The 26,234-nt window shown below is 44.5% G+C and overlaps 1 protein-coding gene across 1 annotated transcript in view; it reads right to left on the bottom strand.

Moving 5' to 3' along the window:
* PLB1 (phospholipase B1) overlaps window positions 1-26,234 on the bottom strand; it is a 101,347-nt gene that overhangs the window by 29,350 nt on the left and 45,763 nt on the right. The window contains exons 26-42 of the mRNA XM_064158354.1: window positions 23,274-23,355; window positions 20,993-21,097; window positions 19,729-19,824; window positions 18,651-18,722; window positions 17,738-17,797; window positions 17,046-17,106; window positions 15,481-15,539; window positions 13,124-13,191; window positions 11,699-11,742; window positions 9,441-9,549; window positions 8,590-8,641; window positions 8,365-8,445; window positions 6,522-6,587; window positions 5,569-5,669; window positions 4,636-4,717; window positions 3,545-3,649; window positions 1,109-1,204 (exon numbers count right to left, since the gene is read on the bottom strand). Coding sequence (XP_064014424.1) covers window positions 1,109-1,204; window positions 3,545-3,649; window positions 4,636-4,717; window positions 5,569-5,669; window positions 6,522-6,587; window positions 8,365-8,445; window positions 8,590-8,641; window positions 9,441-9,549; window positions 11,699-11,742; window positions 13,124-13,191; window positions 15,481-15,539; window positions 17,046-17,106; window positions 17,738-17,797; window positions 18,651-18,722; window positions 19,729-19,824; window positions 20,993-21,097; window positions 23,274-23,355 — 1,339 coding nt within the window. The remainder of the gene's footprint in view (window positions 1-1,108; window positions 1,205-3,544; window positions 3,650-4,635; window positions 4,718-5,568; window positions 5,670-6,521; window positions 6,588-8,364; window positions 8,446-8,589; window positions 8,642-9,440; window positions 9,550-11,698; window positions 11,743-13,123; window positions 13,192-15,480; window positions 15,540-17,045; window positions 17,107-17,737; window positions 17,798-18,650; window positions 18,723-19,728; window positions 19,825-20,992; window positions 21,098-23,273; window positions 23,356-26,234) is intronic.

Below are 26,234 nucleotides of genomic sequence, written 5' to 3'. Positions count from 1 at the left end.
GACCTCAGAGATCAAGTCCAACCCTTTACCACAATTTTCACGTCTAGACCATGGCACCAAGTGCCACGTCCAATCTTGCCTTGAACAGCCCCAGGAGCAGCAACTCCACCACCTCCCTGGGCAGACCATTCCAGTAGCCTAAATACAACTTTCAGCTTTATATAAAGTTGCCTATCTTTATAGGCCTTGATTTATCCAAGGCTGAAACACATCTACTTCTCAGAAAGAAGGTAGCAGTTGCGTAGCAGAACAACAACTCTGGAACGAAGCTTTAAATGGGAAGTGGAAATCCAGACTGGATCAGTTTAAACTCCTGGAAGATTTTGGCAGGCACACAAAGTACCTTGGAATTTTGCCAGAAGGCAAGGTCATAAACTCTCCTTGTGCACAGAAGACACTAAGAGCCCCTCAGCTTTTATAACTAAATTGCATGATAGCATTTCTAAACCAAAGGCTGTTGACACATAGAAGATTAACTCAAATTTAATTAGAGCTACTGCATGATGATTGCAAGCCATTGCATCTGCATTTAAAACATAACTCCAAAGTATAAAGAAGTTACCATCCAGGATCTGAGATGCCACCTCTGACTGCACATATGCTCCTGCTACACTGCAATGCTGAAGAAAATTAGTGTGCTTCAGCCATTTTTATTGAGCTCTACCCATTTCCAAAGATAATAAAACCAACCTGAATTAAAGGTGATTCAATTCCTAATGAGGCATTCACAATATACAGATTTAAAGCAAACTTCTAAGCAATGTATTTTAAACTGATGCATGCAGTTACAATTCTCTGTTTGGTGGTTTCCCACATCAGCTCATAGAAATATCATCCTTATTGAATACTATCCTGTCTTTCAAGACAATGGGTGAAGTAGACTTGAAACTGCTCAGCTGAAATGGACAATGGCTGTGATCATGAACTAGTAGCATCCTCTCCTTCCCATACACTAAGAAGCAAGAGATTCTAGGTTGAGAGCAGAGCTTGAAATTTGAGGGTATCTAGCCAGTAAAGGAGAGACAAACACAGGATCACTACAGAAACTATTTCAATGGTGGTCAGGTCTAGGTAAAAAACACATTATACACAGAGCCTGTCACCTTACCAGAGCATTCCAGAGAGCCCTGGCAAGCTGAGAATGTCCTTTCTGACTTGGATGTAAGCAGTCAGGTGAAAAGTAGGAGATGTCTGGATGCCCATCCTACAAAGGAAAGTGCAAAGAACACTATGAGTGCAGAAGGCTCCACACAACTCCAACTTGGGGATGCCAAGGTGTGATGGTTTGGGTGTTCCCTGCCCCCCCATACTTTGGAAATCACCCAGACTAGACTCATCCAGCTTTGGAAATTTTAATGAAGGTTATATTTGCAGCTTAGCACAATATACAAGCAGATATCTACAGTATGTAGAGTTATAGACAGAAATAGACAAGGGAAAAGGTAATACAGAAACACAACAGCCCTCCCAGAAACCTGAGTCCCCAGGAGATGTTCCCAACAGCACTTCCACCTTCTCCCACCCCTCTCAACCTTACCCCAGTCCCAAGGAAGAATGGAGGTTTGGGCAGGGGGTTAGGAAGCAAAGTGGATTAATCAGAGAGATGGCAGAGAAGTTAGAGAGAAATGCAGCTCAGGCAATGCCCCAATAAGAAGTGCCTTATCTATGTCTGGATTCTTGTTCTTATACATCTCAGTAAGCCTATGAGTAAAGTAGACATCACCCTTGTTTTCCTTTCACAGCCTGTAATCTAGTTCTTCTCACCAAAACATTTAGCTAGCTTCAAACTAGCACACAAGGCCAAATCAGAGGCAGTAAAGGAAGGTTCGCGCTACTTGTTCTTGCTGCTCCCATATGGAAAGTCATGATTACCTAGTCATGTGTATCGGACCTCAGCAGGTTCATCAGTTACCAGAATCACTTAACTAGAGATGCTTAGGTACATCCAAGGGCAGCTCTACCTAGAAGTTGCAAGGCCACCATTTTCAATTATGTGTCTTTTAGATTCTGCAGTATAGAAGGATTCCTTCTGTCAGCACATCATCAGAACTGGCACCACAGGCACCACTATGCTCAGCAGTACTTTTGCATGGTAACAAGCATGTTAAGAATGTTTTATCAGAAGGAACAGAGCCCATCTAATTTTTTTTTGCAGTTATTTCAGTTCTGTGATAGAAAGGAGCATGAAGCAAGTAAGTGTGTGAGTGAAAGCAGCCAGGCTGATTGAGTACACCAGCACTATCTCTCTTCTAAGGAAGCCTGTACTTTCATACACATACTGGAGCAGCTGAAGAAAGCTGAGTTTGGAAATCTAAATACCTTGGCTTATTGAATTGAAAACCAGTTTAGTTCATCAGTGACTGGAACAACATTTTTTCTGATCAGATCAATCATCCCTCAAACCTTGAGCAGGTTTTGATTCAGTGTGCTTGAGGTAGCTTATCAGAGAACTACTACCAAACTTTGCACCTGTACCTGATCTTTTGCCAATTTTGAGACAGTTTTCTCTTCAAGAGCATCTGAATGTTGTGTGAGCTAATAACAAAAAGTAGCATCCCAAACTTTCTTAAAAACTGAACTAATTCTTGTGGAAGTATTAAAACATTTAGAGATACTTTGCTTTTACTTCTGTGTTTCTTACCTCAGTATCAAAAGCCCTAGTGGTTACTTTTGACCAAAAAACAACAAAACAAAATCAAATGACCAAACAGTGACAAGACTCCAACAAATCCAAACAAACTCAAAATAAACCAAAGCCTGCTCTTCCTGGGATGCTTTCAGCCACTTTTCCAAATCTGTTTGTGCAATAGTAGTATCTGAACATTTCAAACTTGCAGGTAGCTGGTGATGGCATCCTCAGGATCATTCCAGCTCAACTATACCAGAATAATCTCTGCTCAATATTTTGCCTCATCTGCATTTAGTTCCAGGTGAGATGAAGAAGTGCAGATGTGTGTGAAAATGGAGTATCAGTTTCAGAGATTTTTTTGTGTCATTATTTAAAGCTCACTGTGACTTACTGAAATATAGTTGAGAATAACAGGGGAAAAGGCTTACTACATAAAAATGCTACTTCCACAAGATTATATGTAAGAATTCTACTCTATGATTCTATGATATGCAAGTTTCTCTTTCTCTCAGACACAGGAGAATGAGTTATGGGACATGAAAGTAGAAGTGATGTTGTAGTTCCCAGTAAGTAGCGCAGCAATGTTGCTTTAAGAATTGCAATTTAATCTCTGACTTCTATTAATCTTGTTACACTTCCACAAAGAAAAATATTTATGTACCCTTGAGAATATGCACAAACAAACCTCTTAATTTCAGTTTTTCTTCATTTTCCAAAAGAAGAATTAATACTGAGAGCACAACATGCATACCAAGGAATTTCTATCTATATGAAGACATCTATCGTGCGATACCAAAAAGCAACAGGTTCTAACAAGAAAAGCACAGAACAGGATGAAGCCACTTTGCATACAGTCTCTGTAGGTTAGATAACCACACTTAGTCCTTTGCATGCAGAAGTCTCATCAGATCATACCTGACCAAGAGGAATCTTGAGATTTTGGAGAAAGGGCTGGATGACAACCGTGAAATCTTCGTGAGTGTCGTATCTGCCAGACTCCACTAGTCTCTGAATGCCAAGCTGCAAGAAACAAAAGCTCAATCACCAACAATATATCATTTCTGCATCTGAAATAAGAGGGGTTAATGTTTTCTTTTTTCAAGATCCTGAGAATCAGAAGGAAGCTTTTACTCCTTACATGGTCACAAATGTTGGCAAAAGCCTTGCAAAGTGCCTGAGGGTGTTGGTTTGAGGATAGTTGGAATATTTCAATGAGAAAAATCAGATTATAGGCTGTGAGAAGAAAAACAATGGTGATGTCCACTTCACTCATAGGCTTGCTGAGATGTATAAAAGCAAGGACACAAACATAGATAAGACAGTCTCTATCTGTTGGATTTTGGTGTCTGTGTTTTTCTTCCTGGGCTTCTTCAGTTCTGCTTGGATCTGTGTAACCCAACTAATCATTCTGCTTCTAACCCCCCTTGCCAATCCTCACAGCACACCCTGCATATAAAGCAGATTTGGGATAAGAGTAGGGGGCGGAAAGAAGGTGGAAGGGCAGTTGGGAGCTCCTCCTGAGGACTCTGATTTCTGGGAGGGGTATTGTGTTTCTGCATTACTTTTAACTTGTATATAGCTGTATATAGCTGCAAACACTTGTAATATATTGTAAATATCTGCTTGTATATTGTGCTAAGCTGTGAATATAAAGCTTCATTCCTTAACTTCCAGCTGGCTGAGTCTAGTCTGGGTGATTTCATTGTGTGCATGGGTGGCTAACTCCCAAGCCATCACACTGAGAAAGCTGGAACGCAATGCTACAACTACCTGTGAGGAAGAGGATTTGGGTGACTAAATTCTCACCTTTCCATCTATACTAAACACCAAAATTTTTCATAAGAGCTTTACTGCTTGGTCATATGGTGTTTTGGATAGCATCCAGTTACCACCTGCTTAGCTCATAAGGCCCATTAGGGTAAAATTTTGTAGTAACATGTTGCCTGGGTAATCAAGAGCTCACCTCAACTGGAAACAAGTAACTGCGCCAATCTCTGCCAACATACCTGGTAAGCGTTAGTGGCTTCTCTCACCATAGTTAAATTCAGTGAGTTGTCTTCTCCTGTGAGAACACAACTACATAGATAACTGTGGGGAAAGTTAGAGGAGAAAAGAGGAAGAGAGAGTTAGAGCTCTGAAACTGTAGAAGTCACCCTTTACACTCAGTGCCCTCATGGCTTGGGAGCAACAAGGAAATCTACACAGTTGGGTTCCTGTGAAAATGTCCTATCTCTGCCATTGTTAATTATTTCAACCCTTAATCATATTTTACACCTCAAATAAGTGATACTACTCTAAATTAGCTTAGTTTCACTCCCAAGTATCAAAGTGATATACATTGTACTATGGTAGTTTGTGCCATTCATTACAGCCTGGTATGCAAAGGCCCTGGAGCTTGGCAGAGGAGCATGCCAATCCCTCTGGAATTCAAAAACAGGTCTTGGAAAAGTAGTGGCTGTACCACCTCTGAGCTGATACCTTTCCAGTCAACAATTCCTTCTGCATTTTCAAGACACAAAATTTATGCCTACCTGGAGGGGATCAGGAGAGAATGCAGATTACTCACTGCAATAAAGCCTCTGAAATAGGAGGAATATGTCTGCACTGCAAATGCTTCACTTTTCCTCAAAAGGCCTGAAAATTCAAATGCTTGTGGACTTCTGCCCCACCTTGAGGAGCCCTGTGTCAATATGTTTAATCCAAGCTAAGTGAGGGGTATATTATCACAGGGAACCTTACAGTTCTCTACATAGATAAAACTCAACACTTTGGCCAAAGCCAAGAGAAGGCTCAAGCATGGTGATGTCACTACTGCAAGGGATGTCTGTAGGACTACCTTTCAACATCAGTTCAAATGATGAGAAACACATGGGATTAGAATATGCTTCATCATCATGAACAGTAAACTCAGATACAAAATGAAGTCAAAGAAGCCTTACTCTGCCATGTAAGTCGGGCACTGAACTTGACTATCCACAAACAACTGTCTGAGGCCGAGGAGGTTCATCACATCAACTACACTCACTAGAGCTTTTGGAACCTGAAAGATAAGTCAAACTTCAGTTTAGAAGCAAATGGTTACACAGTACATGGATTTTGTCCCCAGATCCAGCCATTTGACATCCCCTTCCTTCCTTCATTGCTGGAAAACTTAAACCAAACCCAAACAAACAAACAAAAAAGTGTCCTCCCAAATAAACTTTTGATTTTTATCCTACACCAGGGTCCAGCGTTACCTTTCTCCAACATAACAGCTTGAGAGAGTCCAGCACAGAGCCACAAAGATGATGAAGGGAATGGAATATGTCTCTTACAAGGAGAGACTGAGGTAGCTGGGGCTGTGCTGCTTAAAGAAGAGGAGACTGCGAGGTGACCTCAGCAATGGTTATCAATATGTGCAGGGTGAGTGCCAGGCAGATGGAGCCAGGCTCTGCTCGGTGATGCTCAATGACAGGACAAGGGGCAATGGGTGGAAGCTAAAGCATAGGAAGCTTCGTTTATACATGAGGAGGACTTTTTTTACTGTGAGGGTGACAGAGCACTGGAACAGGCTGCCCAGGGGGTTGTGGAATCTCCCTCTCTGGAGATATTCAAAACCCACCTGGACATGTTCCTGTATGATCTGATCTAGGTGATGCTGCTCTGGCAGGGGAGTTGGACTGGATGAGCTTTTGAGGTCCCTTCCAGCCCCTGACATTCTGTGATTTTTTAGACTGCATCTCACTACTCTCAGGCAAGACCAAAGAAAATTGTTTTGTGCAAGTCAATCAAATGTGTCTGTTACCAGAATGGGAAAAAAAATCCCACCCAAACCAAACAAATGGAAGAGCTAGCACCAGTTAGTCATGTGCTAGTACGAGCTAGATTGTCACAACAATTTCATAGCACTTGCCTCCTTGTGCAGAATATCAAGAGTTTCTTGAATCCTTCTGGTGAAATTCTCAGCTGAGTAGTGATCCTGACAGAAAAGAAGAGATTACTGCTGAATGGAGACACAAAGAAAGCATTTTGTTTGGGAGACTGAAGAGTGACATTTATTCACTTTTTCTGCCATACAACACTGGTCAGTCAAATCATAGAATCAATCAGGTTGGAAGAGACCTCCAAGATCATCCAGTCCAACCTAGCACCCAGCCCTAGCAACTCAACTAGACCATGGCACTAAGTGCCTCATCCAGGCTTTGCTTGAACACCTCCAGGGACGGTGACTCCACCACCTCCCTGGGCAGCCCATTCCAATGCCAATCACTCTCTCTGGCAACAACTTCCTCCTAACATCCATTCTAGACCTCCCCTGGCACAACTTGAGACTGTGTCCCCTTGTTCTATTGCTGGGTGCCTGGGAGAAGAGACCAACCCCACCTGGCTACAACCTCCCTTCTGGTAGTTGTAGACAGCAATGAGGTCCCCCCCTGAGCCTCCTCTTGTCTCCAGGCTAAACACCCCCAGCTCCCTCAGCCTCTCCTCATAGGGTTTGTGTTCCAGGCCCCTCACCAGCTTTGTTGCCCTTCTCTGGACACATTCCAGCACCTCAACATCTTCCTTGAATTGAGGGGCCCAGAACTGGGCACTGTACTCATGGTGTGGCCTGACCAGTGCTGAGTACAGGGGCAGAATAACCTCCCTTGTCCTGCTGGCCACACTGTTCCTGATGCAGGCCAGGATGTCATTGGCTCTCTTGGCCACCTGGGCACAATGCTGGCTCATCTTCAGCCTGCTATCTATCAGTACCCCCAGGTTCTTCCTTCTTTCTAGAGACCAAGGATTTAAAGCATATCAGCTAATCTAAGATGTAGAAGGACTCAGTGAAGCTTCAGATTTAAAACAACCCTGGCCAATAGCAGTATATTTAACCTAAATGCACTGGGTCCTGCAGGTAAAGATGTAGGCAGGAATCTAATCTAAAGATCTGCTGAACAGCATAAACCAAGCAGCCCTAGGCATGCTCACAGCCACCTGACAAACTCTTGTAAAATTAGGTGAAATCATTGCTAGTCAAGGTCATAGCTATAAATAAACCTATAAAACCTGGCAGCAGCAGGAGCAAAGATGCCTAGAGAGGCTCCTGCAGAAGCAGTAAATTTCTCAAGGACGAGGGTTTGCAGGAGAATCGAAAGTGATCACAAGAAGTGAGCATATCAAAAGGCAAGAGATTAAGAGCTGGCAGAGAAAGGCAGCCTCTTCTTGCCACCTGCCCACTCAACTCCCATCATCTCCTTATGGTAGCCCTAAAGACTTCTCCACAATCCAGAGAAACATAAAATTCAAATGGCACTGAGCACTGTGAGAACATCCCTCTTGCACACCCTGCCTGTGCTCAGCAGCTCCCAGCACTCTGTTACAGGCTGATGATAATCATAAGATTGTGTTAGTGGTAGCTCAAAGCTGAATAGTTCTTTTCTTGGATGTCTAAAGAGGCTATGTTCACAGCAGAGCACTTACCACACCAAAAGCAAAGCTTTCCCTCCTTGCACTTTTTACTCATGATCAAAAGACAGGAGCAAAGACAATGGCTCTTACCCTGCAATAAGCCAGAAAGAACACACCCCTTCCACTTGCTGGCAACTGTTTTTCTTGTAGGGCACTGCCAGCATCTACTATCAAAACATACAGCAGCACATAAAACTCATGCTACCTCTGTTAAGGTTTCAAGGATCCATGGATTCCCCTCAGCGTGTTTCTACTCTGACATCACAGTCTTACTACAGTTCCAGTTAATCAGTTTTACTACTCACAGGGTCCTTGCAATAGTTGCACAGATCATTGCCTCCAATATGGATTGTTATGAGCTTCCAGTCAGCACTTAAGTCAATTCTCTGTGCAATGAAGAAGAAAACAACAAGCCTGAATTTCTCTGACACTGTGATATGCACATGGTATCATTGACAGTAGACATATCATGAGATGCAACATCTATTTCTTTTCATGCTGTAAGATTAAAAGAGTCCCAGCCAACTTACAGGATCAGTTTTCATTAGTCTCAGGAGATTTCTTGCTTGGGCTGATAGGTGCCTGTGAATAAGGGTAAGTAGTGAGTGAAAGAAACACCATTATGGAAAGATCAACATTAATGATATAGAGACACATTAAATCAAGCTGATAGGTATCAGGAGGGCTGAACAACAAGAGCAATCCTCCTGTTGCCATGCTCAAAGCACATGTTCACATCTTTGTGGAAAATTAACATCAAATTTAAGTCAAATACTGATTTTACTCAAGTTTGGTAACTAATCTGAAGCCTCAAATTTAGCTTCTATTACAGCCCACTTAGCACCTAAAACAGATGAAAAGCCAGACAAAGGTGGTGGAGTCATTGTCCCTGGAGGAGATCAAGAAAAGCCTGGACAAGGCACTTAGTGCCATGGTCTAGTTGAGTGGCTAGGGCTGGGTGCTAGGTTGGACTGGCTGATCTTGGAGGTCTCTTCCAACCTGCTTGATTCTATGATTCTAGCATCAATTTGCCAATTCACTACGTGCTCATTTTCTGAAAATATCCATGGTCTCAGACATTTATTAACATATAAATAGATAAATTAATAGATGTTGAAAAAGAAAGGTAAAATCCACCAGTACCAAACAGCTTCTGCCAGTGTCTTCTTGGTGTTATTTCATAATGAGGGCTGCTGGCTTCATTTGAAAGTTCATCTATGCAATAAGCCCATACATTTAAAATGTTTTGAGCCAATATTGCACTCTGACTAGACTGGTTTTGTTTGCTGCTCAGAGCAAGTTGTGACAGCGCATGAGACAGCTGAAAGGCAATTAGATGAAGTATCCAGCATCTAAAAATGTAAACCAAAAAGCTACATACTCAGCCTGTGCTCCAGGAACTGCCTGGTTAAGGAATGCATTTGAATCATTCACACTCCCAATGCCAGTTGAGTAGCCCACAAGCATAGCATTGAACTCTCGAAGGATGTCTGGAAAAGATGACAATAAAAGAAAAGTGACTACACCTGACCTCTGCCTACAGGAACTAGCACACACTAGCACTGTTACAGCTCTGCACAGCTGGCTGCTGCCTCCAGCCAACTAGATGCATCCACCAAGCAGCAGCAATAGGGATCACCAGCTGGCAGACAACAGCATACTTGTTGTGTCCTGCACTGTCACCACTGGATAAAACGACCAGAAATGAGGGCTACTGTGTGCAGTTATCTGTCATGTTGCAGTGATTGAAGCCCAACCCAAAATCCAGTCACTTGATGGTGACCTTGTGAAGCAAACCTGAAGGAAGCTTCAGCTCAGCAGGAGCTTGTTTTCAGCTAGAGGATGAATCTGCTTCACACTTGTGCAAAATCTCATACTACAGACAAATATGATAAAGAAAGCCTCAGGTGCATGGTTCTGATGAAACCTCACCACACTGTCCATGACCTTCACAGCAGTTTCCAAAAGGAAGTCAACTTCCTTGGTTCTCACTGTATAAACTGTCAATGCTACTGTAATCTGAAAGGCTCAGTTTGAATGCATTTCCACGAAGACTTTGTCAAATGTGATAGCATCCAGTGAATTAATTGATTCTTCTGATTCTCTTCTTGTTACATTCTATTCTGTTCCCCAAGGATCAGTGCTGGGCTCAGTCCTGTTCAATATCTTTACTGATGATCTGGACGAAGGGATTGAGTCCAGCATCAGTAAGTTTGCAGATGACACCAAGCTAGGAGCAGATGTTGATCTGTTGGAAGGTAGGAGAGCCCTGCAGAGGGACCTAGACAGGCTGCATGGGTGGGCAGAGGCCAATGGCATGAGATCTAACAAGGCCAAGTGCAGGGTTCTGCACTTTGGTCACAACAACCTCAAGCAGCACTGCAGGCTGGGGACAGAGTGGTTGGAAAGTAGCCAGGAGGAAAGGGACCTGGGGGTACTGGTGGATAGTACCTGAAGATGAGCCAGCAGTGTGCCCAGGTGACCAAGAGAGCCAATGGCATCCTGGCCTGGATCAGGAACAGTGTGGCCAGTAGGATGAGGGAGGTTATTCTGCCCCTGTACTCAGCACTGGTCAGGCCACACCTTGAGTCCTGTGTCCAGTTCTGGGCCCCTCAATTCAAGAGAGATGTTGAGGTGCTGGAAGGTGTCCAGAGGAGGGCGACAAAGCTGGTGAAAGGCCTGGAACACAAACCCTATGAGGAGAGGCTGAGGGAGCTGGGGGTGTTTAGACTAGAGAAGAGGAGGCTCAGGGCAGACTTTATTGCTGTCTGCAGCTACATGAAGGGAGGCTATAGCCAGGTGGGGGTTGGTCTCTTCTGCCAGACAACCAGCAACAGAACAAGGGGACACAGTCTCAAGTTGTGCCAGGGGAAGTCTAGGCTGGATGTTAGGAGGAAATTCTTGCTAGAGAGAGTGATTGGCATTGGAATGGGCTGCCCAGGGAGGTGGTGGAGTCACTGTCCCTGGAGGTGTTGAAGCAAAGCCTGGCTGAGGCACTTAGTGCCATGGTCTAGTTGAGTGGCTAGGGCTGGGTGCTAGGTTGGACTGGATGATCTTGGAGGTCTCCTCCATCCTGATTGATTCTATGATTTTATTCATAGTAATGAGTACATGCAGAAGGATTTGCCCTCTTCAGATGGAAGTTTATTATTATTACAGCTCATCCAAATTGTATCTTGAGTGGACTTACATCAACAATGGACTGAGCTACAAGAAGTTGCATGTGCCAGTGAAGAGAAAGTTAAAATTATTCCCTTTGGGTTACATATATGAGTAGTCAGCTTTATTCACCAGAGAGATCTACTGTATGCAAACAGCTGGATTTTTGGCAAAAGCCCTAGTGGGATATTTAAGGCAAATGCTACTTCCATCACAAGGATGGATATAGCAATCTTATTTAGAAATACCACTCTAAGCAGCTTTGAAGGGAGTCAAAAGAGAGGGAGGGAATTTCTGTCTGTTTCTCATCTTCACTGCTGAAGGCAACTTTTGATTCATTAGTTCTAGGTTATTGTTTCTTCTTGTTGGTTACTCTAAAGTAGCTTTGAGATGCTTAAGAGCCCTCTGTAAAGATGTCAGAAATCAGCCTATTCCCTCTCTTCAATTTTGCCAGTTAGATTTAGCAAAGCATTTACTTACTAGGTAGAGTTGTCACATTCTCTAATGATGCATCTCCTCCAATACTAAAATGAGAAAGAAAAATACCAGGAATTCATCTCTTAGCTGGATACAGATAGCAAGCCAAGTGAAAACCTACCACACATCATGAGAAAATGCAAGGAGGTGTTAATTCGGTAGCAATCAGTCTATGAGATTTCCTGGGTAGGACAGAAGCAAAAGAGCTATTGGAGATGATACCTGAGGTTTCAGTGGGAAAGGTGCTTGTCAGAAGGATTTAATGTTCTTGCAGCTGTACAGGGGTATAGCTGATCACTATGAAATTGTAGAAAGATGCCTGGGACAGCTACAAACTTGAATGAACAAGCCATAAAGCACTGCATATCAGAAGGCTGACTTTGAGGCCAGTGCCAGCCCCATGAAACCACTCTAAGGCAGCACCAAACAGTCCCTGGGTGACAAGAGAGCCACAGCAGCAGCTTCTCATTCTTTCTTCTGCTTCCTTCACAAGGGCATGTTCTCTCCAATTTTTTTCTGATTGGAAGAACTCACTGAGGCTAAGCTCTATCTTTTGAAGATCTGTTAGGACAGCAAGGAACTGCTTCAGTCAATGTCAACTCAGGAGGCTCAGGGGTGACCTTATTGCTGTCTACAACTATCTGAGGGGTGGTTGTGGCCAGGAGGAGGTTGCTCTCTTCTCTCAGGTGGCCAGCACCAGAACGAGAGGACACAGCCTCAGGCTGTGCCAGGGGAAATTTAGGCTGGAGGTGAGGAGAAAGTTCTTCCCTGAGAGAGTCATTGGACACTGGAATGGGCTGCCCGGGGAGGTGGTGGAGTCGCCATCCCTGGAGCTGTTCAAGGCAGGATTGGACGTGGCACTTGGTGCCATGGTCTGGCCTTGAGCTCTGTGGTAGGTTGGACTTGATGATCTGTGAGGTCTCTTCCAACCCTGTTGATACTGTGAACTAAGCTACATCATCATGTCAAAAAAATTCCGTGTCACAACTGTGTGCTATGCGTGGTAAAAGTTGTCTGGTTGAACAAACTGGTTTCCATGCTGGCATCAAAAATTCAGAAACAGAAAATTCTGGGAAGTCCCAAAAGCAACCAACTCTGGTTTGTTTGTTCCAGGGACATGTCTCTAGTTCTGTAGCTTTCCAACGTGTCATCCCACTAGAAAAATGCTGTCACAAGCACTTCCAGGTGAAAAGCATGAGAGAAGCCAACAGGCTAGCTTAAAACACATTGCTGAAAACATGTTCCTGTAAAGCCACTCTTATGACAAATCTTGTGCCTTGATACATCTTCACAAAAAATGTTAGCCCAAGAAGTAACTTCACACACACACACTTTCTGACAGGAGAAAGCCCCAAAACTCAAGGAAGAGAACAGTATTCTCTACACAAGAGTGCACACACCTCCTCATCACCTTAGCTGAAGGCTCACCTCCAGGACAGCCCCCGGTATTCGATGTTCAAATCCAGGAGATTATCTGAGGCCATTGCTGTGCCAGCCTAGACATTATTTTTCATTAATCAAATTAAATTAAAACACAGTTACTAATACAGCAGTAAAGTCATACACAATAATTTTTCTTACTTTTAAATCTGTCTCTTCAAAAGGCTTTCGAAGCCATCTGGCTTTCTCCCAACCTTCTTACTGGCTGGCGAAGGTTCATTATTAAGCATTAAGAAACATTAATACCTTTCATAATTATTTACAGGCATAATCTAGTATAGGACACACAATGGAGCCATGGAATGAAGGCTTTTTTTTCCCCATGGGTCTAGATTAGTTGAGTAACTCCTGTATGGGTTGCATTAGTTGAGAATGATGAGAACATCTTGTGCTAGTTTGAAGCAGGCTAGAATGTTTTGGTGAGAAGAACTAGATTACAGGCTGTGAAAGGAAAACAAGGGTGATGTCTGCTTCACTCACAGGCTTGCTGAGATGTATAGGAACAAGAAATAAAAACATTAGATAACCACTCTGGCTCAGGCTGCTGGCTGAGCTGCATCTCTCTAACCTCACCCTCCATTTTTTGGACTAATCCACTTTGCTTCCTAACCCTCTGGCCGAACCTCCATTCTTCCCTGGGACTGGGGTAAGGTTGAGAGGGGTAGGGGAAGGTGAAGGAGCAGTTGGGAGCCCCTCCTGGGGACTCAGGTCTCTGGGAGGGCTGTTGTGTTTCTGTATTCCCTTTTCCCTTGTCTATTTCTGTCTATAACTGTATATACTGTAAATATCTGCTTGTATATTGTGCTAGCTGTAAATAATATGCTTTATTCATATTTCCAGAGCTGGCTGAATCTAGTCTGGGTGATTTCTAAAGTGTAGGAGGGGAGTGGAACACCCAAACCATCACACATTTCAAACACATAAAAACTTTCTGGCTAATTTTAAGAACTCAGCTATATGAACTCAACAGAAACAAACAAACCTTTCAGAAAGGAGCACCATAATACTTTTATATCCATTTGAAAAGTACTGTGCTAAGAGACTTAGCAGTACAGCAGCAAGGAGGGAAGTATTCTCTACACTTAGCCAGAAGCTAGAGGCAAGCCTGCAAACACACCTCCTCCTAAAACACCACCAGAATTCAGAAGCAACGTGTCTGCCAGCTATGTTACTATAGTTTCATGCTAAATTAGGGTACAGGGTAGTACTTCAGAACAGCACAAGACCAGACTATTTACTGCTACCTTAAATTAAACTACAACACTACACTTTCTTCTACGTACAAGCTTTACTGAATTTATTCAGCATAACTATACATGTGTCACACAAAGCTCTGAGACAGCAATGCACCACTGTACTTTCTATGACAGCAGATCTTATTCTCAGTTTCTACAGACTACACTTAGAAACATCTGCAGGATCCTGGAGATAATAATATTGCAACCAGAGCTATATGCAGAATAACTTCTTTGTCAATACTGCATTCCAATCGCCCTGTATCAGTAGCCTCCTGCACACAGGAGGTTCAGCAACATGCCTTACAGCTGGAGAGCTGTAAAGGCTTCGTGGTCTGTACACACAATGTCTTCGTTGTCAAGGCTCAGACTCAGAGAAACCTGTGGTCCAATTACGTCTTTTTGCCCAGTGTTGCCCATTTTCTTTGAGATGTCTGTGGGATTTCAGTCTTTGACCAGCATGGAAACTCTAGGCAGAAAGATGTAATTGGAATAGAAGATGTCTAGATCTTGGGATGTATTACTTCTAGGCTACCAAAGAAAACCCTAGCCATCAAGAACTACTCCTTAATAAGCAAATAAGCCATAAGTTAAGATAGGCACAATAAAAAGACTGAACATATTCTGAAAAGGATAAAGTCAGAGGGCTCTCAGCTCTGCATATCCTTATCTCATTAATGCTAAAACAAATAAGATGTTATTATCCAAATTACACACTGTCACTGAAAGACTGAGTCAAGAGAACAGGTTTGCCAGTCTGCTCCTATTCAGAAAAGCTTCCAAATACACAGTAGCCTAAGGCTTGTGTAATGTCCCATGAGTTTCAACAGCATCCACTCTCTTCTGTCTCAAAATCAGCAGAAATTTAAACAGCTCTTTAAATGATTTGCCTGTGGTTTTGCCTGAGTTCAAAAGCATATGAATATGTGCGTGGGGGGAAACAGAGTGCTGAAGAACTGACACCTTCTTTCTTGTTCTAGCTGCTGTATCTATTCTCATCCAAGAATGATTAGATCTTTGCTTCTAGGTACAACAGCTATTTCCCCTTCACTGGAGCAGGCACATGTTTGTAGTTTCACCAAGAGAGTATTAAAAACATTATCATCTCACCGTCAAAGAATCCCCGAGGGCTGCTATAATTTTCACATCAGCTGGCTTTAGGGCATGCACTGCAATGAGAGAGATGCAGTTAAACTTAAGAAGAAACAGCTTTTCTTTTTCACCATTGTGTATGTGAAACATGCCATTGCTCATTCTGATGTGCAGATATGATGGTTTTGCAATACCCAGATGATAAAACTTTCTACAGCTCGTCTCATGTGGCTGTAGCAGTAGCACTTGCGTAGTTTTTAGTGTCTCGATGTTTAACATTGCTACTGAAAAGGCAGAAGAGCAAGGAGTAAAGGACGGTAAATTGTGTGCTGGTTTGAGGGTAATTAGAATATTTGAATGAGAGAAACTAGATCATTGGCTGTGAAAAAAGGAAAAGAAGGTGATGTCCATATTACCCATTCATTCTGCTGAGCCGTGTAAAAACACAGACACAAACATAGATAAGAGAGTCTCTGCCTGGCCTCTGCTGCATTAACCCTTCTGCCCGACCCTGCACACTTTCCAATTAACCATTCTTATCCCAGGATTTCTCTCTCCTATGTGCAAGGTGAGTTGGGAGAGGTCAGCAAGGTAGGTTAAGAAGCAGAATGGTTAGTTGGAAAGTTGTGACAGGGGAGGTCTAGGCTGGATGTTAGGAGGAAGTTGTTGGCAGAGAGTGATTGGCATTGGAATGGGCTGCCCAGGGAGGTGGTGGAGGCACCGTCCCTGGGGGTGTTCAAGAAAAGCCTGGATGAGGCACTTAGTGCCATGGTCTAGATGACTGGCTAGGGCTGGGTGCTAGGTTGGACTGGATGATCTTGGAGGTCTCTTCCAAGCTGGTTGATTCTATGAGTCTAAGAGAGAGGGTGAGGGGGAGTGGAAAGAAGGTGGAAGAGTGGTTGGGAGCCCCTCCTGGGCACTCTGGCTGCTGGTATTGTGTTCCTGTATTACTTTTAACTTGTATATAACTGCATATATTTATAAACAACTGTAATGTATTGTAAATGTGTGTTTGCATATGGTGCTAAGCTGTATCTATAAAGCTTCATTCCTTAACTTCCATCTGACTTAGTTTAGTCTGGGTGAATTTGTTGTGTATGGGGGGGCAGAAGATGTCCAGAACAAGTTGCAAACAATATCCAGGTTAAGCAATGCAGTATCAGGCAAATCAGGAACACTCCATCAGGGCTGAAAGGAGGCAGACAGAAGGACTAAGAAGACAACAACATGAAGTTATTGGAAAAGCTGAATACAGCTACGTCCTAGACTAACACACATGAAGCCACAATGTTCAGTTTTCTTTCCCAAGATTTTGGTGGCATCACTTAAAGGCTATGCCAGCACATAAATTGGGATTCATCATGAGATATTTGGAAGCTCTTCACTGACAATGAGTTAAGCAGAGCACTCGGTCAGAACGTTTGTGCAATAGTATGGTATTACTAAGCAGCTGCTGAAAAACTTGACATATTTCTGAGTAGTGATTTTCACAGTCCAGGAATCATTTCAGCAAAAAATAATAACTCATTTTGAAGTCTAGTTGAAGATAATTCATCCTCTTAACATAAAGCAGGCAAGGCTACCTGAAGTTGCAGGAGGGAAGGATGGAGACCTGTCCTCGCATAGCAGCTGGCTTCCATAATCCTAAAGAGAAGAAGAAAGCTGAATAGCATTTGGCTAGCAAATACAGTCAGTAGTAACTATGATCTTCTAGAGACCAAGTCACCAGGGGAGATTTAGGCTGGAGGTGAGGAGAAAGTTCTTCACTGAGAGAGTCATTGGACACTGGAATGGGCTGCCCGGGGAGGTGGTGGAGTCGCTGTCCCTGGGGCACTTCAAGGCAAGGTTGGACGTGGCACTTGGTGCCATGGTCTAGCCTTGAGCTCTGTGGTAAAAGGTTGGACTTGATGATCTGTGAGGTCTCTTCCAACCCTGATGATACTGTGTGATACTGTGTGTGTGACAAACCAGAGCCTGTTTAATTAACCAGACAGGTCTTAGCTGCTCAATTCAAGAGTCATATTCAGTATTGCCCAGATTAGAGTAGCATCCTGTGCTGATAAACATGCTGCCTGGGCACATGTTCTGATAGGTGTTTCTGAATGCATTTTTCCTAACTCAGGGAATGCTTTCCTCTTCTGTGCCATGTACTTAGCCTCCCAAACTTCTTTGGCCCAAAACTGATGTCACCTGTGGCACAGAGCGTGATTCATATGGTTACTCTACAGGAACAGATGCAACTGAGTAACAGTGGGATGGTGATGTTGACACTTACTGGAGTTTGGCTGGGGTATGTGTAATTGCTGTTCTTATATGTCCTCAGGAATGGCTCGGTCTACAAAACAAGGCAATATGAGTCAATGCAAAGCACCAGAGGAATACATGGAGATTTCCATTCCCCAGCCTATAGTCCTCAGATGTCTGCAGATCATTAGCAGCTTGACACAAATGAACCCCAGAGAAAATACATGGCGTTTTAAAACCCAATTTGATGACAGTGTAAAGCCTTGGACAATATTTTTACACAGGCAGAATTTACAGAACAGGCTCAGAGCACTGCTCTCTGTCATTAACCAGCAGTTTGCAGTCCCACTGAAGAGCAGACCCAAAGACCCCTGCAGAACTGTGATGACTCGTGCCTTTGATGCTTCATTTCCCCCACTGAAGCTCTGTTGTTCAGACTGGGTAAGCCAAACACCCTTTTTTGTGTGTCTGCTAACCATGACACAAGGCTGTCAGGAAGCTTACCACTAGAACAGCCTTGCCTTCCATCTCATGAGGGAGCACTCATAGAATGCCAGGAGCTGGAAGGGACCTCAAAAGATAGAATCCTGGAGTCAGTCAGGGTTGGAAGGGACCACGAGGATCATCCAGTTCCAACCCTCCCTGCCCACCTCTCCAGCCTAAGTCTCTCTGAATGGCAGCACAACTCTCCAGCGTGGCAGCCACTCCATCCAGCTTGGAGTCATCAGCAAACTTGCTCACAGTGCACTCTGTGCCCTCATCCAGGTCATTGGTGAATACATTGAATAATACTGGTCCCATTACCAACCCCTGAGGGACTCCACTGCTGGTGGCAGTGGCATGAACTATGTGAGGAAAAGCCAGATTCCCCTCACCAAGACAGCCCTCTGGGCAGTTGGTAAGGCTCACGCAGACTCCCAGACACAGACACCCTTGCAACTTACTTCACTTGGACATTTGAGAACAATCTCATCTTCCATTTGCTGATTATCTCTCTTCTCCCCTAAAGGTTCCAGCTGGGGGAAAACAAGAGGTCCATAGAAGAAAAGTGAGTGAGCATCAGAGAGCAATGGGTAAGGCCATGCTACCAGCCACTGGAAACCACCTCTGCAGCACACCAAGATAACTGCAATGCCCTGCACCCATGTTGGCAGCCACCTCCATGTACTACCTATTTCATAGAATCAACCAGGTTGGAAGAGACCTCCAAGATCATCCAGTCCAACCTAGCACCCAGCCCTAGCCACTCAACCAGACCATGGCACTAAGTGCCTCATTCAGGCTTTTCTTGAATACCTTCAGGGACAGTGACTCCACCACCTCCCTGGGCAGCCCATTCCAATGCCAATCACTCTCTCTGCCAACAACTCCCTCCTAACATCCAGCCTAGACTTCCCCTGGCACAACTTGAGACTGTGTCCTCTTGTTCTGGTTTCCTGGCAGAAGAGACCAACTCCCACCTGGCTACAACCTCCCTTGTGGTAGTTGTAGACAGCAATGAGGTCCCCCCTGAGCCTCCTCTTCTCCAGGCTGCACACCCCCAGCTTCCTCAGCCTCTCCTCATAGGGTTTGTGTTCCAGGCCCCTCACCAGCTTTGTTGCCCTTCTCTGGACACTTCCAGCACCTCAACATCTCTCTTGGATTGAGTGGCCCAGAACTGGACACGGTACTCAAGGTGTGGCCTGACCAGTGCTGAATACAGGGGCAGAATAACCTCCCATTTGTGTGCTGAAAAGGCTAATTCTCATACAGCACGAATGTGGCCTGATGACCAATGTGACAGGCAGACATTATCTCCATGAGGGAAGTCTCAGCAACCCCAAGATCTAACATAAGTTAAGATTTACTGATTTGATATGACTGGTTTAACAGTTCAGGTGACCTTTCTTCACATGACCACTCTTTTCCTTTGTAAATACAAGTAAGGCTTCAGGAGAGATCCAGCTAACTACCTAGTTGCAATCTGAGGCAGAGTTTGCTGCCAAGGGCAGGATGTGAGGGGACAAGCCTTAAATGTCTTACCATGTTGTTCCACAAAGCACGTGCAGTCTGGGAATGTGACTTCTGACTGAAGTGGAAACAATCTGGGGCAAAATAGGAATGGTCTGGCAACCCCTCCTAGAGAAAAAGATGAGCGGCAGAGGCATTAAATATGTGACAAGCTGCGTATAGAGATATGCCTCTTCCAGAAAGATAGCCTAGCTGACTTAAAACTCAAGCAGCTGCAAAGGCCTCCAAGGCCAAGAGAATTCTTGGCCAGGAAATGTTAGTAGCTTGGAATGAAGAAACTCTTTAATGCCAGCAACTTGGAATGAATAAACTCTTTAAAGCTTTTTCATTGAGGAATTCCAAAGTAATAAAAAAATATTGCTACAACTCTGGAGGAAAAATACTTGGGCACAGACACTGATTGAATTGCTCATTCCCCCTGAGATTTAGAATCATAGAATCAACCAGGTTGGAAGAGACCTCCAAGATCATCCACTCCAACCTAGCACCCAGCCCTAGCCACTCAACTAGACCATGGCACCAAGTGCCTCATCCAGGCTTTGCTTGAACACCTCCAGGGATGGCAACTCCACCACCTTCCTGGGCAGCCCATTCCAATGCAAATCACTCTCTCAGCCAACAACTTCCTTCTGACATCCAGACTACATTTCCCCCGTCACAATTTGAGACTGTGTCCTCTTGTTCTGTTGCTGCTTGCCTGGCAGAAGAGACCAATTCCCTCCTGGCTACGACCTCCCTTCAGGTAGTTGTAGACAGCAATGAGGTCCCCCCTGAGCCTCCTCTTCTCCAGGCTCTGCACACCCCCAGCTCCCTCAGCCTCTCCTCATAGGGTTTGTGTTCCAGGCCCCTCACCAGCTTTGTTGCCCTTCTCTGGACATGTTCCAGCACCTCAACATCTCCCTTAAATTGGATATCACAGTCTTCAAGTGTGAAACTCACATGCTTCAAAAGTAATTTACCAAATTACTGGAAGGGATTTGTGATGGATAAGGGATAAGGGGCAAGTGCTCCCTGGTGATGACTTTGAACTTTCTACAGCATGGCTGTTTGATTGCAGTGGAGTCAATTCACCACCCCAAATCATGACTTCATGGTCTGTATTCCAGTTGCCCACTAACTTCGATTTATTCCATAAGCATTTGCTGCTTGTCAGATGTTAACCCAACGGAATAAAATGAAAGAACTGCTGGTCACATTGACAGACAAAGCAATTTTGAAAAGTCAGTGGAAGAGCATCAGGATTTCATGTAGAGCATTTTTGTTTGTTTGTTTGTACCTGCGTCCTTGGGATGTTTGTGTTCGTCAGAAATGGTTGCATAACCACTGTGAAGTCATCCGTAGTGTCGTACCTTCCGCTCTCCACTAACTGGCGGGTTCTCTCCTAACAAGTAGAGAAAAGTTGTCACCATTTCTTCTTTTACATTCACTTGATCAAGCTGTTTTGTCCATTTAAACCTCACCCAAAGGTTCCCCTTCCCTTGTACAGAAAACTAGACTGGGCCACGGCTTTCATCTCGCACCAAGCAGTCAGAGCAGCTGACTTTTTGAGACATGGATCCTGGGCTTCTTTGCTGAGAGGCAGCCTGGGCAGACTGCATCAGGAATGGTGTAGTCAGCAGGAGCAGGGAGGCCATTCTGCCCCTGTGCTCTGCACTGGTTAGACCACACCTTGAGTACTGTGTTCAGTTCTGGGCCCCCCAGTTTAAGAGGGACGTTGAGATGCTTGAGCGTGTCCAGAGAAGGGCAACGAGGCTGGGGAGAGGCCTTGAGCACAGCCCTACGAGGAGAGGCTGAGGGAGCTGGGATTGGTTAGCCTGGAGAAGAGGAGGCTCAGGGGTGACCTTATTGCTGTCTACAACTACCTGAGGGGTGGTTGTGGCCAGGAGGAGGTTGCTCTCTTCTCTCAGGTGGCCAGCACCAGAATAAGAGGACACAGCCTCAAGCTACATCAGGGGAAATTTAGGCTGGAGGTGAGGAGAAAGTTCTTCCCTGAGAGAGTCATTGGGCACTGGAATGGGCTGCCCGGGGAGGTGGTGGAGTCGCCGTCCCTGGGGCTGTTCAAGGCAGGATTGGACGTGGCACTTGGTGCCATGGTCTAGCCTTGAGCTCTGTGGTAAAGGGTTGGACTTGATGATCTATGAGGTCTCTTCCAACCCTGATAATACTGTGATACTGACATGGGCAGGCAACCTACTTGGTAATTAGATTTTTATGGCAGAAATATGTTCTTCCAGAACCACCAAAGCATTTTTGGTTTGGCTGATATCTCATGCTCAAAGTTTATTGACAAGTTGTCATGTTCTTTGACTTAATCTGTGATCTGCCACAAGATACGTTATCAAAAAACTGCTATCTGACATACTTCTCTTTCTATGGCTCTTTAACAACATTCATTCTTATCTGGTTTATTGTTTTAGTGAACCAGAACTGTAAAGGTTTATTGATAATCTGGATGAGGAGATTGAGTCCAGCATCAGTTAGTTTGCAGATGACACCAAGCTAGGAGCAGAAGTTGATCTGCTGGAAGGTAGGAGAGCCCTGCAGAGGGACCTAGACAGGCTGGATGGGTGGGCAGAGGCCAATGGGAGGAGATTTAACAAGGCCAAGTGCAGGGTTCTACACTTTAGCCACAACAAGCCCAAGCAGCACTACAGGCCAGGGACAGAGTGGCTGGAGAGCAGGCGGACAGAGTGGCTGGAGAGCAGGCGGACAGAGAGGGAGCTGGGGGTACTGGCAGATAGAAGGCTGAAGATGAGCCAGCAGTGTGCCCAGGTGGCCAAGAGAGCCAATGGCATCCTGGCCTGCATCAGGAACAGTGTGGCCAGCAGGACAAGGGAGGTTATTCTGCCCCTGTACTCTGCACTGGTCAGGCCACACCTTGAGTGCTGTGTCCAGTTCTGGGCTCCTCAATTCAAGAGAGATGTTGAGGTGCTGGAAGGTGTCCAGAGAAGGGCAACAAAGCTGTTGAGGGGCCTGGAACACAAACCCTATGAGGAGAGGCTGAGGCAGCTGGGAGTTGTTTAGCCTGGAGAAGAGGAGGCTCAGGGCAGACCTCATTGCTGTCTACAACTACCTGAAGGGAGGTTGTAGCCAGGTGGGGTTGGCCTCTTCTCCCAGACAACCAGCAACAGAACAGGGGGAAACAGTCTCAAGTTATGCCAGAGGAGATCTAGGCTGGATGTTCAGAGGAAGTTTTTGCCAGAGAGAGAGATTGGCATTGGAATGGGCTGCCCAGGGATGTGGTGGAGTCACCGTCCCTGGAGGTGTTCAAGCAAAGCCTGGATGAGGCATTTAGTGCCATGGTCTGGGTGAGTGGCTAGGGCTGGGTGCTAGGTTGGACTGGATGGTCTTGGAGGTCTCTCCCAACCTGGTTGATTCTATGATTCTATATTTTTATGTCTTTCTCATCTTTCTTATTAAAAAAAAAATCAGAACAACAAATATGGCATTAAAATGAGTGTGAACTGTCCCACACCTTCAAATATTAGATCCACTGTGATCCCTTAATCAATACTAGGATGAGGTCAGACTTGTATAGCTAATGCCACATGCCTTACCTGATATCTTCTGTTGAAGTAGATCAACTTCTTCAGCTCACTGGAATTGTTCCTCGGGTTTATGACACAAGGACACAGCATCCTGCAGGTTGAGAGCATGGTGCTGAGATCTGCACTTTTTTTTTCCATCCTCTATTCATGAGCTAACAAGCTGCAGGGTTAAAAGCCCTTCTGAGAGTGATCTCTCTGAAAGGCAGCTCAATGGGAGCATTAGCTCTGGGTTTCTATACTGCTCTGATTCTTGAGCACAAACACATTTAGAGGGATAAATTCATGAACATAAAGTAAGGAGAAGCCTCCATGCAAGCAAAAACCATACTAGATGCCCATGGAAATGTACTGGCAGCAGGAGTGACCCCTGAGAAGAGAGAGCTGCCTGTGGTGGGTACAGACAGTTCCAGGCAGTTTCAAAGAACCAATAACAGGACACAGCCAAGCCTGTCAGCCAGGATGGTGATACCTCCATGAATGCCTTTTTAAGAGAAAGCAGAAAACACAAGAAGAGAGCACAGTGGGAACAAGTAGGAGATACTCCATGGCAGAGCAGACGCTCCCTTGGAGGCACCACACTGCACCATGTGGATGAGCTCATATTGGAGCAGGCTCATCTATGAAGGATGCTGACTAGTGCATAGAGCAGAAACAAGAACAAAGGAGTAGCTGAGAGATACTTCTATATCCAGAGCCAAACCCTTTGTGTCACCCGTGCCTCACTGAAGAAACTGAGGGTACCTTGTGGCAGTAACAATGAGGGAGAAAGAGGTGCTTGGTGTGAAGCTGAGGCTGGGAATGAGGGAGGATGGGTGTTTTAACTGGTACACTTATTTGTTTATTTCCCATTACCTGAAATAGCAAGTATTTGTCCTAATAGACAATAAATTCAGTTAAGTTCCCCAATTCACACTTGTTTTGTCTGCAGTGGTATTTGGTAAGTCATTTCCCTGTCTTTATTTTGACTTATGAGTTTTCTCACTCGTGTTCTGCTCTGGGTTGGGTGAATGAGCAACTGTGTGGATGTTTGGCTGCCAGCTGAGGCCCAACCACAACTGCTCATAAGTACAACTGTGAACATAATTTCCTTCAGCAGAACGATGTAAGCATCCTTCGAGACACAGCTTATACAAATTCACTCTAACCAATTAAAAGGGTCACAAGCTGCAGCATGTTTTACATGGAGGGTGGTAGAGCATCAAAACAGACATCAAAACTGATGCTGGAATCTTCATCAGTAAAGAGCCATTCCAACCCTAGCCATTTTAGGTTTCTGTGAACTCACGTTGGCAACTTTTATCCCTCTCTAAAATTTTCATCCTTTAGCACACAAACCTTTTTCTCTGGTGTGCCCTCTTCCTAGGCAGGCCTTGTTATTACTTGACAAATCCTGATGTGAAAAAGAACTCTTTACAAAGATACCCAGGGGGCTGCAGCACCTCTGCTATGAGGACAAGCTATGCGAGTTGGGGCTCTGCAGCCTGAAGAAGAGAAGGTTTCCAGGAGACCTTGGAGTAGCCTTCTAGTAGCTGAAGGGGGCCTACAGGAGGACTGGGGAGGGACTATTTACAAGGTCTTGTAATGACAGGATGAGGAGTAATGGGTTTAAACTGACAGAGGGGAGATTTAAACTGGATGTTAGGAAGAAGTTCTTTCTAGTGAGAGTGTTGAGACACAGGCACAGGTTGCCCAGGGAGGTTGTGGCTGCTTCCTCTCTGGAGGTGTTCAAGACCAGGTTGGGTGAGGCCTTGAGCAACCTGTTGCAGTGGGACATGTCCCTGCCTATGGTGGGGAGTTGGAACTGGATGATCTTTGATGTTCCTTCCAACCTAAAGCATTCTATGATTCTGTAAAAACTCCTGTCAAGATCACAGTAAAACACCTCTGAGAGAGATCTTCGAGAAATACCTCCCACAGAGATGCAACTGGTATCTATACACAGGTCCCTACCACCTCCAAGCTTTTCTTAAGGGAAAACAGTAAGATTTTACTTCTACAGCACATCTATACGAAAGGCAACACAAACCTAAATTGTGCTTTCAGAAGTGCTTCAATAACATAAGCAAGGCAAAATTAAAGGAGACATGTTTTTAGGGTATTTGCTCAGAAACAAAGATACACGTTGTTGCAAGATCCAACCTGGCTGATTCTATGGTTTTAAGTGAAGATCAGTTCAGCAGCAAGGCATTTATTACCCCATTCAAGGTCTCCAGTGCCTTGGCTTGATAGCAGACAAGCTAACGTTAAATGCAGCGTGGCGCCTGAAATGATGGGAGGAGGTCACAGATATCTTGAGATTATCTAATCTTTAAGGCTTCACTAACTTTATCCTTGTCCAGTGATAAAGGTCTTGAGCTACACTTGTACTCTAGCCAGTAACCTTTGGTAAAAACAAAACCTACAATTGGTTAGCAAAAACACCAGCAGTCCAACTTCAAAAGTTAATTTTCCACTAACAGCCACCAGAGAGACCTCAAATCAGAGTGAGAGAGTTGCAGCTATGTTCCTACTGTAAAAACCACCTTCAATAGCTGCTTATATTCACAGGACAGGATTGTTCTGACCATCTATTCAGAGAAGTAGAGATGTGCTTTTCTGAAACCAAGCAAGTCCTGCCAGAAGCAAGTCTGGAGGCACATGTTGGTCCCTACTTGAATCCCTAGAAGCTCGCTGAGGCACAGATCTGCCACCTCACTGGCTGATTCATGCAAACCTGGGAGGTTTGTTGAGCCATGACGCAAAAGGTAGCATGATTAAACATCCCAGACCTCTATTTGAGAAACTAACTAAAAATAAAACCCAATAATTGGCAATAAAATTACAGAGGTTGGAAACTACTGAAGCAATAGGGAATTTTAGGACCAAGAAAGTTACATTTGCAAATAAATCTAGTTAATGTGATCAACTGAGGAAACCCTGTGTATCAATCTCTTCTCTGGCCTTTACCCAAAGAGCATACAGCTGAGCAAT

The sequence above is a fragment of the Pogoniulus pusillus genome, chromosome 18 (genome assembly GCF_015220805.1).
Source record: "Pogoniulus pusillus isolate bPogPus1 chromosome 18, bPogPus1.pri, whole genome shotgun sequence".
NCBI classification, from domain to species: domain Eukaryota; kingdom Metazoa; phylum Chordata; class Aves; order Piciformes; family Lybiidae; genus Pogoniulus; species Pogoniulus pusillus.
This window is presented reverse-complemented; position numbering and strand designations above follow the sequence as displayed.